Source organism: Sus scrofa, chromosome 8 (genome assembly GCF_054392235.1).
Source record: "Sus scrofa isolate SSC_HxYL_T2T_F1_AM1 chromosome 8, Sscrofa_HxYL_maternal_Yorkshire_Landrace_v2.0, whole genome shotgun sequence".
NCBI classification, from domain to species: Eukaryota; Metazoa; Chordata; class Mammalia; order Artiodactyla; family Suidae; genus Sus; species Sus scrofa.
Window position 1 is genome coordinate 120,299,242 of NC_139390.1, and position 12,229 is coordinate 120,311,470.

General features: G+C 43.3%; 1 protein-coding gene across 17 annotated transcripts in view; it reads left to right on the plus strand.

Annotated features, from left to right (window-relative positions):
• The first annotated feature begins 548 nt into the window (after positions 1-548).
• The window catches only part of LEF1 (lymphoid enhancer binding factor 1), a 118,994-nt gene continuing 107,313 nt past the window's right edge, over positions 549-12,229 (plus strand). For 11 of the 17 annotated variants that reach the window (XM_021100273.2, XM_021100272.2, XM_084970637.1 and 8 more), the window contains exons 1-3: positions 549-1,907; positions 4,348-4,414; positions 5,794-5,927. In XM_021100273.2, the coding sequence (XP_020955932.1) occupies positions 1,698-1,907; positions 4,348-4,414; positions 5,794-5,927 (411 nt within the window). In that variant the 5' untranslated portion in view covers positions 549-1,697. 17 annotated transcript variants of the gene reach the window in all.

A 12,229-nucleotide genomic window follows, 5' to 3' on the forward strand; every position in this document is an offset into this window, starting at 1 on the left:
TCTTTCATCTTCTTCCCACTGCCAGAGCCAAGGAGGGAGAGAGGGAGGCGGAAAGGAGGTGGGGGAGAGACTGGTAGAGGAAGGGGGGTGGGTGGGAAGGGAGCAAGAGAAGAGATACTTAGATGATGAAGTTAATAAACCATTCCCGCAGTTTCTTGTCAGTTTCACGCGGGCAAAAACGTGCCTTCCTTGGGTCACAAGAAGCGCGGGATCCTTCCTTCGCCAAGTTGCCTGAATCTTCTTTCTAGGCGCTCTCCGCACGCGCGCGCGCGCTCCCTCTCTCTCTCTCTCTCTCTCTCTCTCTCTCTCTCTCTCGCGCACACACACACACACACACACACACACACACACAGACATACACACCCCAAAACTAGGACTAGTCCTACAGGCTCTGGGAAAAGAAAAAAGTCCTCAATCACCAGCTCCTTCTCGCCGTCCCCCTCCTCCCTCCCAGCGGGCAGCCAAGGAAAGCTGGAGGCGGGGGAGGGGAAGGGGAGGAGAAGCGACGCAAGTGGGTAGCTTTTCAGCGCCGGCGAGGCGCGGGAGGAGGAGAAGCGGTGGGGAGGCGCAGCCGCTCACCTGCGGGGCCGGGCGCGGAGGAGGGATCAGGCTGCGCGCTCTCAGGCCGAAGAGCCAGGACGCGCCCGTAGCCCCGCAAGCCGCCAAGCTCTGGGCGTCCCCCTCCCCCGGGCCGGGCGAACCCGAGGGGTGCAGCTCTTTGCTTTGACAAGCGGCCGGGCGGAGGCGTGGAGAGCAGCGAGCCAGCGAGCGAGCCAGACTGAGAAACTCGAGCCGGGAACAAAGAGGGGTCGGGCTGTGTGTGTTTCGGCTCCAGCTCCGGGCAGAAGCTTTTGGGTCCGCGGTCCCTGCTGTGACTCCCCGAGACCCAGCCGTGCCCTCCACTGCCGACTCCCTGAGCTTGCACGCACAAACTTTATTCTTGGCAAACTTCTTTTCCTTTTCTTCCCCTCCTCCTCCGCCCCCACCTTCTCCTCCGGCAGATTAAATTCGCCTGGAGAAGGAAAACCGAAGCGAAAGGGAAGGAAACAAGAAGCTCTAAAACGGACATCTCCAACCCTGGTGGCTTTTTTTTTTTTTTTTTTTTTTTTTGCTCTCCAGGAAGTGGACATTCATTATCTTCTGATTCTCCTTGCACCGTCTCTACTGGGGCAAACGGAGCCGTTTTGCCCGAGTCCCTTATTTTTCCGGGAAACAAACTCCCAGATCGGCCTCCGGGGGAGCTGAGGTGGAGAGATTTGCGTAGAGACGCGCCGGCGGACCCTCCTCTGCACTTCGGAGACTCGAACCTCCTACGACCCGGGAGACGCTGGGGGCGTCGGGTGGCCGCCCGGGCAGTCTAGCCTAGCGTGCGCCACGCTGCACGGCGCAGACGCCCCCAGAGGCGCCGGCAGCGGCGGCCCTCGCAGCCCTGTGTCCTTCGGCCTCGCGGACGGGTGCCGGCGTGGGTCTCGGCCGAGTGGGAAGACGCGGACGGCCGCCGGGACGCGGACGCCGCTGCAGTTGCTCAGGCTGCCGGCCGCCAGCCCTGCGCTCGCCAGCCCGGCTTCCGCCTGCTGTCGTCCCTCACACACCCTTCCAATTCTCCTTCTCCTCCCCCACCTTTCCTTTACCCTTTCTCTCTTCTGCTGTCGCCTGGGGTGCTCCCCCAGCGGAGCGGAGATTACAGAGTGGTCGGGATGCCCCAACTCTCCGGGGCAGGCGGCGGCGGGGGGGACCCGGAACTCTGCGCCACGGACGAGATGATCCCCTTCAAGGACGAGGGCGATCCCCAGAAAGAGAAGATTTTCGCTGAGATCAGTCACCCTGAAGAGGAAGGTGACTTAGCCGACATCAAGTCCTCCTTGGTTAACGAGTCCGAAATCATCCCGGCGAGCAACGGACACGAGGTGAGCGGGCCGCTGCCCAGAGCGGCGTGGCGGGTCCGGGGGAAGAGCAGGGAGGGAAGGCTCTGGACAGCCCCAGCTGATGGGTCCCCAGCAGGTCTCCTGGGGCCGAGGTGGGATGGGGTGAGGGGCTGGGCTACTTTGGTCAACGTTCTTCGTTTGTGCGTGTGTGAGGTGGAGGGGGATGCAGGAAAACATTCAAAATGGATCCGTTTTGGGGTTCTGTGACTAAACTGTTGGTTTGCGGCCCTTAACCCATAACGTTTCGCCTTCAGACGTTTTCGTGGGGTTGAGAATGTGCGATGCATTAAAGCGAGGATGTCTGAACAGCACTACTGAGAAGTTCTTCCGTAGGACGGAAAACAAAGTGCACCCGCTCTCTCGATAGATGTCTCTGCAAAAATGCGTTAAACCACCAAAAGCTTAGGTAGAAACGAGCAGAGCCACAGGCAGAAAGGAAGGGGAGGCGGGCGTGGGCCGAGGACAGGCGGGGCCATCCCAACCGCCGCGGAGCCAGGCTCGCGCCCAGCGGGGCGCGCGGCGGGGGCGGTGCGGGACCCGGTCCTTGCCGCCGCCCGAGTCCCAGTGCCGGGGCTGGCTGTGGGGAGCCGTGGGCGCGCCGAGCGGAACCACCCCAGGGCGGGGGCACTCGCAGTAAGGTCCGCAACGCTAGTTTTCTCCACCCACAGCCACTTAAAGAATTGAAAAAAAAAAAAAAAAAGTTTATATTGGGGGTTAGTTTGGGCCCGGATCAGGCCTTAAATCTATGCAAAAGAAAGGCGAGCCAGAGTCGAGATGCGGCGGAAGCCAGGGCACCCACTCAGGGGAGAGTGGAAAGCACGTTATCAGATCTCTGGCCCGCTGCGGGCGATAGCGTTGGTAACCCGAGTAGAGTAAATAGAGACACGTGGGTGCTGGCGAGAGAAAGCCGAGAGCTGGACCTCGCGGAAGGGCTATTTCAGGCCGAGCTGAGAGCTTTGGGGGTGGGGGAGCGGGAGAGCGGATGGACCCTGATACCCGACACTGCACTGGCCACCCTTGTTCAACAACTGGGAAACGCTTTGGAGGAAATCCGGTAGAAAAGTCCTGACATTCAGAAGATTTCACCAACGCTTTTTCCCTCCAAAGAAATTCGGAGGGTATATCCTTTTTCCTTAAATGGCATCCTTCTGCCCCCAAAAAGAAGGCGTGTGAGGTTTTGGGGGCGGGGACATTTTGGGTTTTAAACAGCAAGTTTAAGAACACCTCTGAGTTACCTTCTTTATCCCAATGGCAGGGGTGAGTACGCATTTTGGAAGTCGGGGGCCTGGGAGCCTGGGTTCTAAAGAGAATGTAGGGATGTTCTGTCCCCTAAATCTTTCATCCCAACGTGCCAATTGTGCGGGAGGGGGCGAGGGAGGCCGTGGCAGCGGAGAGGATGCCCCCAAATCTGCTTAAAAGATTTGTGATTGTGTGTTCATTGGGGGGAGGTTACCAGGAGGACACGTGTTAAAGAACCAAATAACATCCACAACACTCGAGGCCAAACTCATATTTGTAGAGTGGCCTTTTAAAATTTCTACTCATTTTGTTTGTACGTCCTTTTGCTATAAATAAATTCGCCACCCGCTTCACATCGTCTACCTGTGTCTGCATTGGGGAGAAGGGCACTGCATTTGAAGCCCAGAACCCCTAGGTACTAGGGCTCTGTTCGTCTTTGCTGGTGGTGAGTGGGCATGGGGCAGACCCAAGAAAAATGGTGAAAGGGTAATACCACTGATTTGCACGTGGTTGAGGCTGGGTGGATGGTGGTTACAGAGCTGATATTAACTGGGCTGCCTTTTACGTGTCTGTAGCCTTACTCTCAAATTTTCCTCCCTTTAACCACAAAATAGTTCACTTTTCTCTTGTAAGCTTGCACTCAACCAGCCATGGTAGGTTATAAGGGGTGGAGCTCCTGCTGCAACCAGTTTGGGACAGTTGCCTAAAACCCCCTTTTGTGAGTGGTGGGCTTGTTTTTATTTAAAATGTCATTTTCAGTTGCAAAGTGATATTTCAGCCCTCCTTTAATCAGATCTGATTGAAGTAAACAGTGGTTGTGAAGAAGCTATCAAAACGACCAACCCCGTTAACTCAAATTCCTATCATATTTAGGCATCCAAGCAGCCTTGATGTGTTTTAGCAAATAGCAGTCAGAATAGTATATGAATTGTTCCCAAATTTGTTTTTGTTACTATTTTCTTTATGCTTTCCAGTCCTGGGCAGATAATTCTCAAAAATGTATGCTGAAAAAAAGATTTCTCAGTAGTCAGCCCTAGCCTATCCTCATAGATTAATAGAATAAGTAGATTGAGTTGCACCTAATCCTCCTCCTCCTCGAGTTACCAGTGGATACACATAGCACTTTTGTCACAAACTCTAAGGTGATTTTCTTTCTTTTGTGGGTGGGGATTCATGCTGTTAGGTGGCCAGACAAGCACAGAGCTCTCAGGAGTCCTACCATGACAAGGCCAGAGAACACCCTGATGACGGTAAGACAGTAATACCACTCCCAATGTTATCGTTTAACATGTGCCAATTTGTGAATATAGGTATGCTTTACTGTTTTTATTTGCATCCGAGAAACCTGGATGAGATGTGATAAGACTGCCTGCTATTTTTACAAAATGGGAAAGAAAACCCAGGAAACTTAACTGCTTATCTCTAATGTATACATACATAATTTTTAAACTGTCTTTGAATGAGTTAGGGGTCTTTGGATTTCAGTTGGCTTCCAGATTCCTTGTGGAAACGAAATGTGTATAATACGTTTTTCTCTTTTCCTCATTTTACCTAAAGTTCTAATTGTGGTAGATCTTTAGTATTTTTTCATGCATGGTTATATAAAGAGTGACAGTCTCTACCAGTTTATTTTCCAACAAGAATAGTTTCAAATGGACTTTCATTTGTAAAATTGCTGGGTTTTGTTATGGTGAGAAAGCAGGCACTGTATGTCCAGACTAAAGATGGCTCAGTAAAGAAGAATCTAACTTGTAAAAATATAAAACTTCATTAAAATTGGGAACTATGCATATGGAACATGAGAGTCAGACTTTCTCCCTGCTTCTGCTAAGAATCAGAAAAATTATGCATATTTTTTAAGATTTAAGGAGAACTCCTCTGACTTTAAAAGAATCTGTAGGGTTCCCATGTTGAACTCTGCATTTCTGTTCTCCTTAATTACTTACAATTGGCCTCAACAGAATGAAGTGTTCACACATACAATATGTCAGCCAGGGGAAGAAGGGAACTATAATATCAGGCTTCCTTCTGAGCTACAAAGTAGTTAAATAGATTAAAGAGAAGAAATGTGTGCACTGAACACACAAATTTCTTTGGCAGAGTGATGTTAGTATAGCACGTAAAATTAAGTCTCCTGGACTTAATTTGGGTTGTTGCTCCCTCAGTAAAATCTAGAAATTATCTAGAAGTCCAGAAGCACAGGTAGAATTTTTTAGTTTGTCTGGAAGGTAAACTTTGTACATTAATGTATATGTATGTGTATACCAGAATGGCCTAATATATTTATATTATAGCTTTATGTGCCTTTCCTCTGTCTGTATTTCTTAGGCCAGTTTGTTAGTATTAGAACAAATTAAGTTAGATGGGTAACACTTATTTTTGTAAAAACACCAGTCAGTAGTGGAAGTAAATTGAACCACATGTTTTTAAAACATCTGGTTCACTGCTAAGCCATTTAAGAGAATAAATACTGTCAATCTAAAATAGATCATCATAATCCAGTTACAGTATTTTGTAAATGAATCTTTTATGTAAGATCTGATTTGTTGTAGAACTATTAACTTTTCCAGTGAAAAATACAGTGGTAAAAAAACCAAAGCATCATTGATTGTTCTTTGCATTCTCTCAGGAAAGCATCCAGATGGAGGCCTCTACAACAAGGGGCCCTCTTACTCGAGTTATTCCGGATACATAATGATGCCAAATATGAATAATGACCCATACATGTCAAATGGATCTCTTTCTCCACCCATCCCGAGAACAGTGAGTAACATGCTGATGTTGCAAATTATTTTCAGAAGTGCAAATTAATTTGTGTTTTGGCAAAATGTTTGTTTTTTTAAACACATTGGAGATATTTTCATTATATATGACCAGTTGTTGCTAAATAAGACCTGCTATGAGGAATGACTGCCTTAAAATAGTGCTACCTTTAATGTTTTGCACTTGGAATTTTAGCGTTTGGCTTACTGAGTTAGGATTACTAAAAAACAGATCATGAGCTATCATGAAATCAAGTGAATTTAAATCAGCAAATTCATGATTATATGTGTATTGTGCTTTCTACTCTGATGAGAGAAATCTGATTTAATCTTTCAATTAACGAAGCGCTGTATGGCTTTCACTGCCCATAAGCTATCTAGAATTAGAACTTCTTTGGCTCATTTGGAGCTGAACATTGGGAATATTACTTCAGCTTTTAAAACAGACTCATTTTATTGTATTAGCTTGTTTCTTTACGATTGGTTTGGAGGTGGAGGGGAATGAGTTATTTCTACTTTATTGTCAATTGTTAAGGAAGTATCATTTGAAGATAACTCTAATGAAAACTTTTTATTTCGGGGTTCAGTTTTTTAAGTTCTAAAAATGCAGTGGCATTGTAACTGCGTTATGCATTATGCAAATAACACTGTGGAGATTTTAGGCAAATTATTTGTTGATAGTTCTCTTTTGCTGGGAAATGGAAACCTCACTTATAGAAAGAAAACATCTAAAGGGTAACTTCTTTAGTATGTGAACGTGAAATGTGCTGGTGATGGATTCTCCCTGAGAATCATCTCTTTGGAGGTAGCCATGGGTTTTTCCTGATGCATCTTTCTGGCCTCACTCTGCTCTACACCTAAACCCCAATGAAAAACATGTCTTGGGGATGAGAGTTTCTGTCTCCCTGGCCTTCCTGTGAGTCAAATCTCAGATTATAAAATGGAATCTGTAATCTTTGCCTTATTAGCCCAGTGCTTCCACCAAGTGAAAAAAATCAGTAACAGACACCTGGGGCGAGTACCGTTGTTAATACCTCAGTGAACAGAACCTGGGAGCAATAAGACACTAGAGTAGCAGAGAAGAATCACTCCTAATCAGTCATCACCAGGAGTATTTTGATGATCTTGATTATCTGTGGCCCTCAGCTGTTGAAGTGATAGGTCTGTGAAATAGAACCACTTTATGTGGGCACTGTGATTTGGAAGTGATACTTTTTCCTCACAAATTTCAAAAGATAATTGACCTTTTAAGTAGGAAATGAGATTTTTCTAATTTTTGTTTAGCAGTTAAAATGGAGATCTTGGAAATCTTGTGGTGGTTATGGGAGATAGCAATTTCCTATTTTATTTTAAAAGGCTTTTCAAATATTTAATGATAGAAATGTCTATGTGGTGCATATGAATCTCTTACCTAAAAAGTGAATGAACTAATAAAAGCAAATACAGTTTTATTATTTAGAGGCCACCCAAATAAATGCTTCTGAGTTTAAAATTTGTAGGAGACTTTATAGCTGTTGAATTAATAAATATGCATATATAGCAGATATTTTTAAGTTGGGCTGTTTTTGTTTTGGTGGTGTTTTGGAGGTGAAACGGAAGAAGACTGTTTTACATAAGGAACAACTGAAGATTTCTGCTAAAGGCATTTTAGAATAATCTTTATGACAAATCAAATTACAGTCTCTGATTTAGTAACAATAGACAATAGCCACTAAATGACCGTATACTTTTTGGCAGTGCACATGGTTAATGCTTATTAGTAAGTATTTGTAGAATTCATTTTTAAGTTGAGCCACTTCTCTCTTCAAAATAGTAACTTTTGATAAGTCAGTATAATAAAAATCTATAAATTATCCCTAAGAATATGGGAAATTGAGCTTCTCTTCTTCCTTAAACTAGCATTTTCTGCCTTAGGTCTCTCTAGCTTTTTCTCTCCCCCGCTCCCCCCAATCATTTTTAATTGATAGAATGGAAAGTATATATTAATGTATGTATCAAAATTTCGAGGTCAGAGAATTAAACATTCATTGTTTAGGGAAGATTTGTGCCCAGAATAGATGTTGGTGTAGAGTAGAGGAAAGGGGTGTGGTCAGGAAGCAGTTACCTTACCCTGTTATCTGCTGTTTTGCTTTATTATATTTCGGAGCACATTTATTTTAGGCAGCTTTTCTTGTGATATTCTGCAGTTTGCAAAATTCCAGAAGCTTCTCAGTTTTAACCACAAGACTATTTTCAATTTCTTCTTTTAGGGTCTGACCAAAGTGAGTTGCAATCTTTGGTTTTTAATACCTAACAGCTGTTTTTAATGTGTCTGAGACCTAAAACACTTTAACCGGAAGGCAGCTCCTCCTCTTCACCCCTAACCACACTTCTGCCTCTTGCTCTTTAGCTCTGTCTTTAGCCAGACTGAGTGTGTGTGTAACTGACATCCACAGTGATAGGTTTGCATCTAGGGTGTCAGGCACAGGGTAACCATTTGGGTTTGGGTTTAGGGTGGGAACAGTCCCAAGGCAGCCTGTTACTTAGATTCGCATTACAAACAACTGCTTGTTTACTGTATCTGCTGCCCTCAGGTGTTAGGATAAGAAAAACATTTGGTGTAGGGCCCTGACCACCCTTTCCCCACACAGAATCCTCTATGTGTAACTGCAGATAATCCAGAGAAAACCAATTACAGCCAGCTGGCATGCACACAGATTTCTGCTAGTAGCTCATTTAAACAATGCTATGGGTTTGCTCTTTTTTAGACAAACACTAACATACACACGCTTGCATAGCTTTTACCTATGACCTAAATATAGTATTATCTACACAGGAGAACCACCTTTGCCAGTCAGGTTGGTTTTTTTTTTCCCCCAACTGAAGGGAAATTTTAATTGGCTAACGACATCCATACAGAACTGAAATTCTTAGAAGTGTGTCTGTACCAGAAATCTTACAAATCAGTGTCTCATAAACTTTTAGATAATCCTTATTAGTTCATTTAAACTGGGCCTAACAAGAAAGCACCTATGATATTCACACATTGCTGTCAGTGTGAGTTCTTAAAGTGCAGTAAACCTTAGCTTGAGTTGGTCGTCTTCAGTGAGAGTGAGCAGAAGATGCAAAAGCCTGTTAAATATTTCAGAGCAGGGGCCCTTGAGAGTTTATTAAAAACATACTCCCAAGACTTTCTCTGAATCTTATTTATGAAAAAACTTGGAGGCCAATGGTAAAGTATTAAAAGGAAAAAAAATAGTTCGTTGCCTCCTGTGCTGGGTCCTGGCACTGGTGTCCTGAGTACCTTGTGACAGTGAGCTTGGCTGGCTTTGCATAGTGAAAGTTCTCATTGGCCTCATGCACTGTGAGTTATTCATCTTAGGTGTCAAACTTCCATTTGTTCCTCATGAAGCCCAAATGTTTAACACCTCTGAAGAGAAACATCCCATTTCTCCTCAGCTGCTGGGGAGGGAAAAGCAGCAGACGTAGCGCAGGAAGCAACAGCAAACGTTGCAGGCCAGTCGTACCAACCTCAGTAACACCTGGTTAGTGCTGCTGGCTGCATTGTTTGTTTCTTTGTGATCTTTTTGAGGATGGATTTTTAGGTGGGAAAGGAGGATGTTTGTGTTAGAATTTCATCTTCCTTTTCTTTTGGTAGACCATTCTATTAAAATGTTTCAGGGGTTATTTTTTCATTATTTTGAGCAACTCAGTTCTGTTGTGTGGTTTTTACCTGAAGAGAATCAACATTTTGATATCTACTGAACAGAATTATACCTATTACAACTTTGTTTTAAGCTCCCCCACCCATGTTTATATTCGCTTACATTGAGAATTAAAGAACTAGGTGGACAAATCTAATCCATAAGCTTACACTTACCCAGCTGTCCATCACACTGCTGCATAGCTTTGAAAATAATCATAAAAATAATAATAGGGAGATTATAGCTTATCAATTTTCAAGGGTTTAGGGATAGTATGGCTTATCTTTTGGACAAAATTTCTTGTGTCCTCACTTCAAGGAGCTACATCATTTGACTTACTGGTAAATTATTTAAAATTTTATAATCTAGTAAGTTGTATACCTTTTGAATCTATATTAAAATTTCCTCTTCAGGTGCAGGAGAAGTTCAGAAAGTGTAGTCTATCTCAGATCTGATAATAGATGTCCAGAGAATGTGTGGGAAAGTTCCTCAGTGCCTCAAACTCTTCCATTTGATTCATCTTGATTTTATTGCTACAAAGTTGAGAAAGGACCATAATCAGAATAACTGGGAGCAGTTGCCGTCCTCCCTTCATATACTTTCAATATCCTGTGACCAAATGGCACTGAATTTCAGGTGTCCCAGGAGTTATGCTCATGTGACCCTGGAGGAGCTGATAGCACATTCACATGCCTGGTATGGCAGAGGCATCTTCCTTATTCAGACAGGTTTTTTTCAAAATGACCCTACAAATTTCTTGTTCATTCATAAAGACACAGAACAAGCCAGTTTCACTGAATCAAGCCCACTGTCTTTTCTGCAGAAAATCTTGCTCTTTGAAGTACTCCTCACCACCTACAGGTCCTGGACCTGTTCTCATCAGCCCCATTATTTTGACCCATTTCTATTTTGTAGATACTCGTGTAATTTTAACAGGACAGAGTAAGGGTCTCACATATGGGTCTATCTGGACTTGAACTTGTTACCTCACAAGTGTTCTTCCGTAAGATCAACTGAGAAAATTTGGCAGCTTTGGAGTCATCTTTTGTTTTTAACGAATCCTGTTAGTTCTTTAGGCAGAACTGGATTTGGTTCAGTGACTGACATTTTTAAAGCAATCAGATCATTCCATTCCCCTCTGACTCCTTTCGTTCCTCACTTATGTATAATAGGCATGATTGAAATTTTATAAAAACTGGTTTCCCTTTGATTTAAAGATAAACTTGAAATTTACAGAGGAAATATGCCAATACTGTCCGTCGACCAGCAGAAAAGCACGTGTATTTTATTCCCAGGCAAAAGTAGAACTCAGCATTATATAGATGCTGCTGTCATGGGACTGAAGGTTTTTTTAAAGAGAGAATATTCATTTAAAGCTTGTTATCATTAAAGTTATTACTTAAGCGATTATGTCAGACTGAACCAGTCTGTGGAAAGCTAGTACTGTAGGAATCAAGAGATTTAGTATTGCTTTGTACTGTCCCAGCAGGTCCTTATTTATTTGGAAAAGACAGTCACTAGACTTTATTTAAATAATTCTAAAAGTATGTTTTAGATTGATGATAACTCTTTAAATAGTAATTGTGACCTTACGAAGTTCCTGTAGGAACTGTAAACTCTACCATAAGCTTTTAAGTCAGTTTAGGTATATGAATTATCAATCTGTAAGATTTAGAGGCTCAAAGCTAGAAAAACTAGAGACCAACAACAAAGATGGGAAGGGAGAGGGATTGAATGCACCAAGAGGCAGGAGTTGAGCAGAGCGCAGATAGGGAACAGGGATTGCTAACTTCCAGATTCTGATAGTCTAGCCAATCTAGCTGGGACTGTTTGCACACTATTATTAGAGGCTGTAAAGTCTCTTTAAAACAATACATTTACACACCATGCACATTATAGCCAAATTTCTAAACCTGTTGAAATTATCCACTTGCTATGTATAGGTGATGTATAAAGCTCATTAAAGAATGTTATTCACCTGCCTTCAATTTGTATGGGGAGAAATTGCAAAGGCATTACAGAGCAAACAAGAGCTTAAGTTGCCTGTCTTCTTTCCCTCATCTGTAGGAGATATATGACTGGCAGAGATGTTGCATCGCAGGGGGTCCGGAAATATTTTTATTTTTTCAGCTTACTGGGGTCAAGTAGGCTCTAAAAAATCTTTTTGATTATTCACCATTATTTCTAACTACACCCACAAATAATAAAAGTTCTGCAGAATCAGGTTTTGATCATCAGAGTAATTTGCTATTGTTATATTCACTTTAAAAAAGAGGCCTATTACTAGTTTACTCAGTATAGGGAAAGGTTGAATGAGGGGTGGATGAAGGGAAGTCTCTGTAATATAAAAAGAGGAGTGTCTTTAGTGTAGCTTAAATTTTCTTTTATTATTGTCAGCTTCTGAGCAAAACAGTTACCAAAACTGGCAAAAGTTACATAGCGATATTTTTATACATCCTTTTTATTATTTATTAATCCTGAAAATTTTTGCAATAAAGCCTATTTGTGGATGATAATTGATCATCTGATCGGTTGATCTGGGACAACTGATGAAGTATGAGATAGTTATATATTATGAGTCAGCCTGGTACAGAATAGACACTTCAGTAGATTGCTGAAT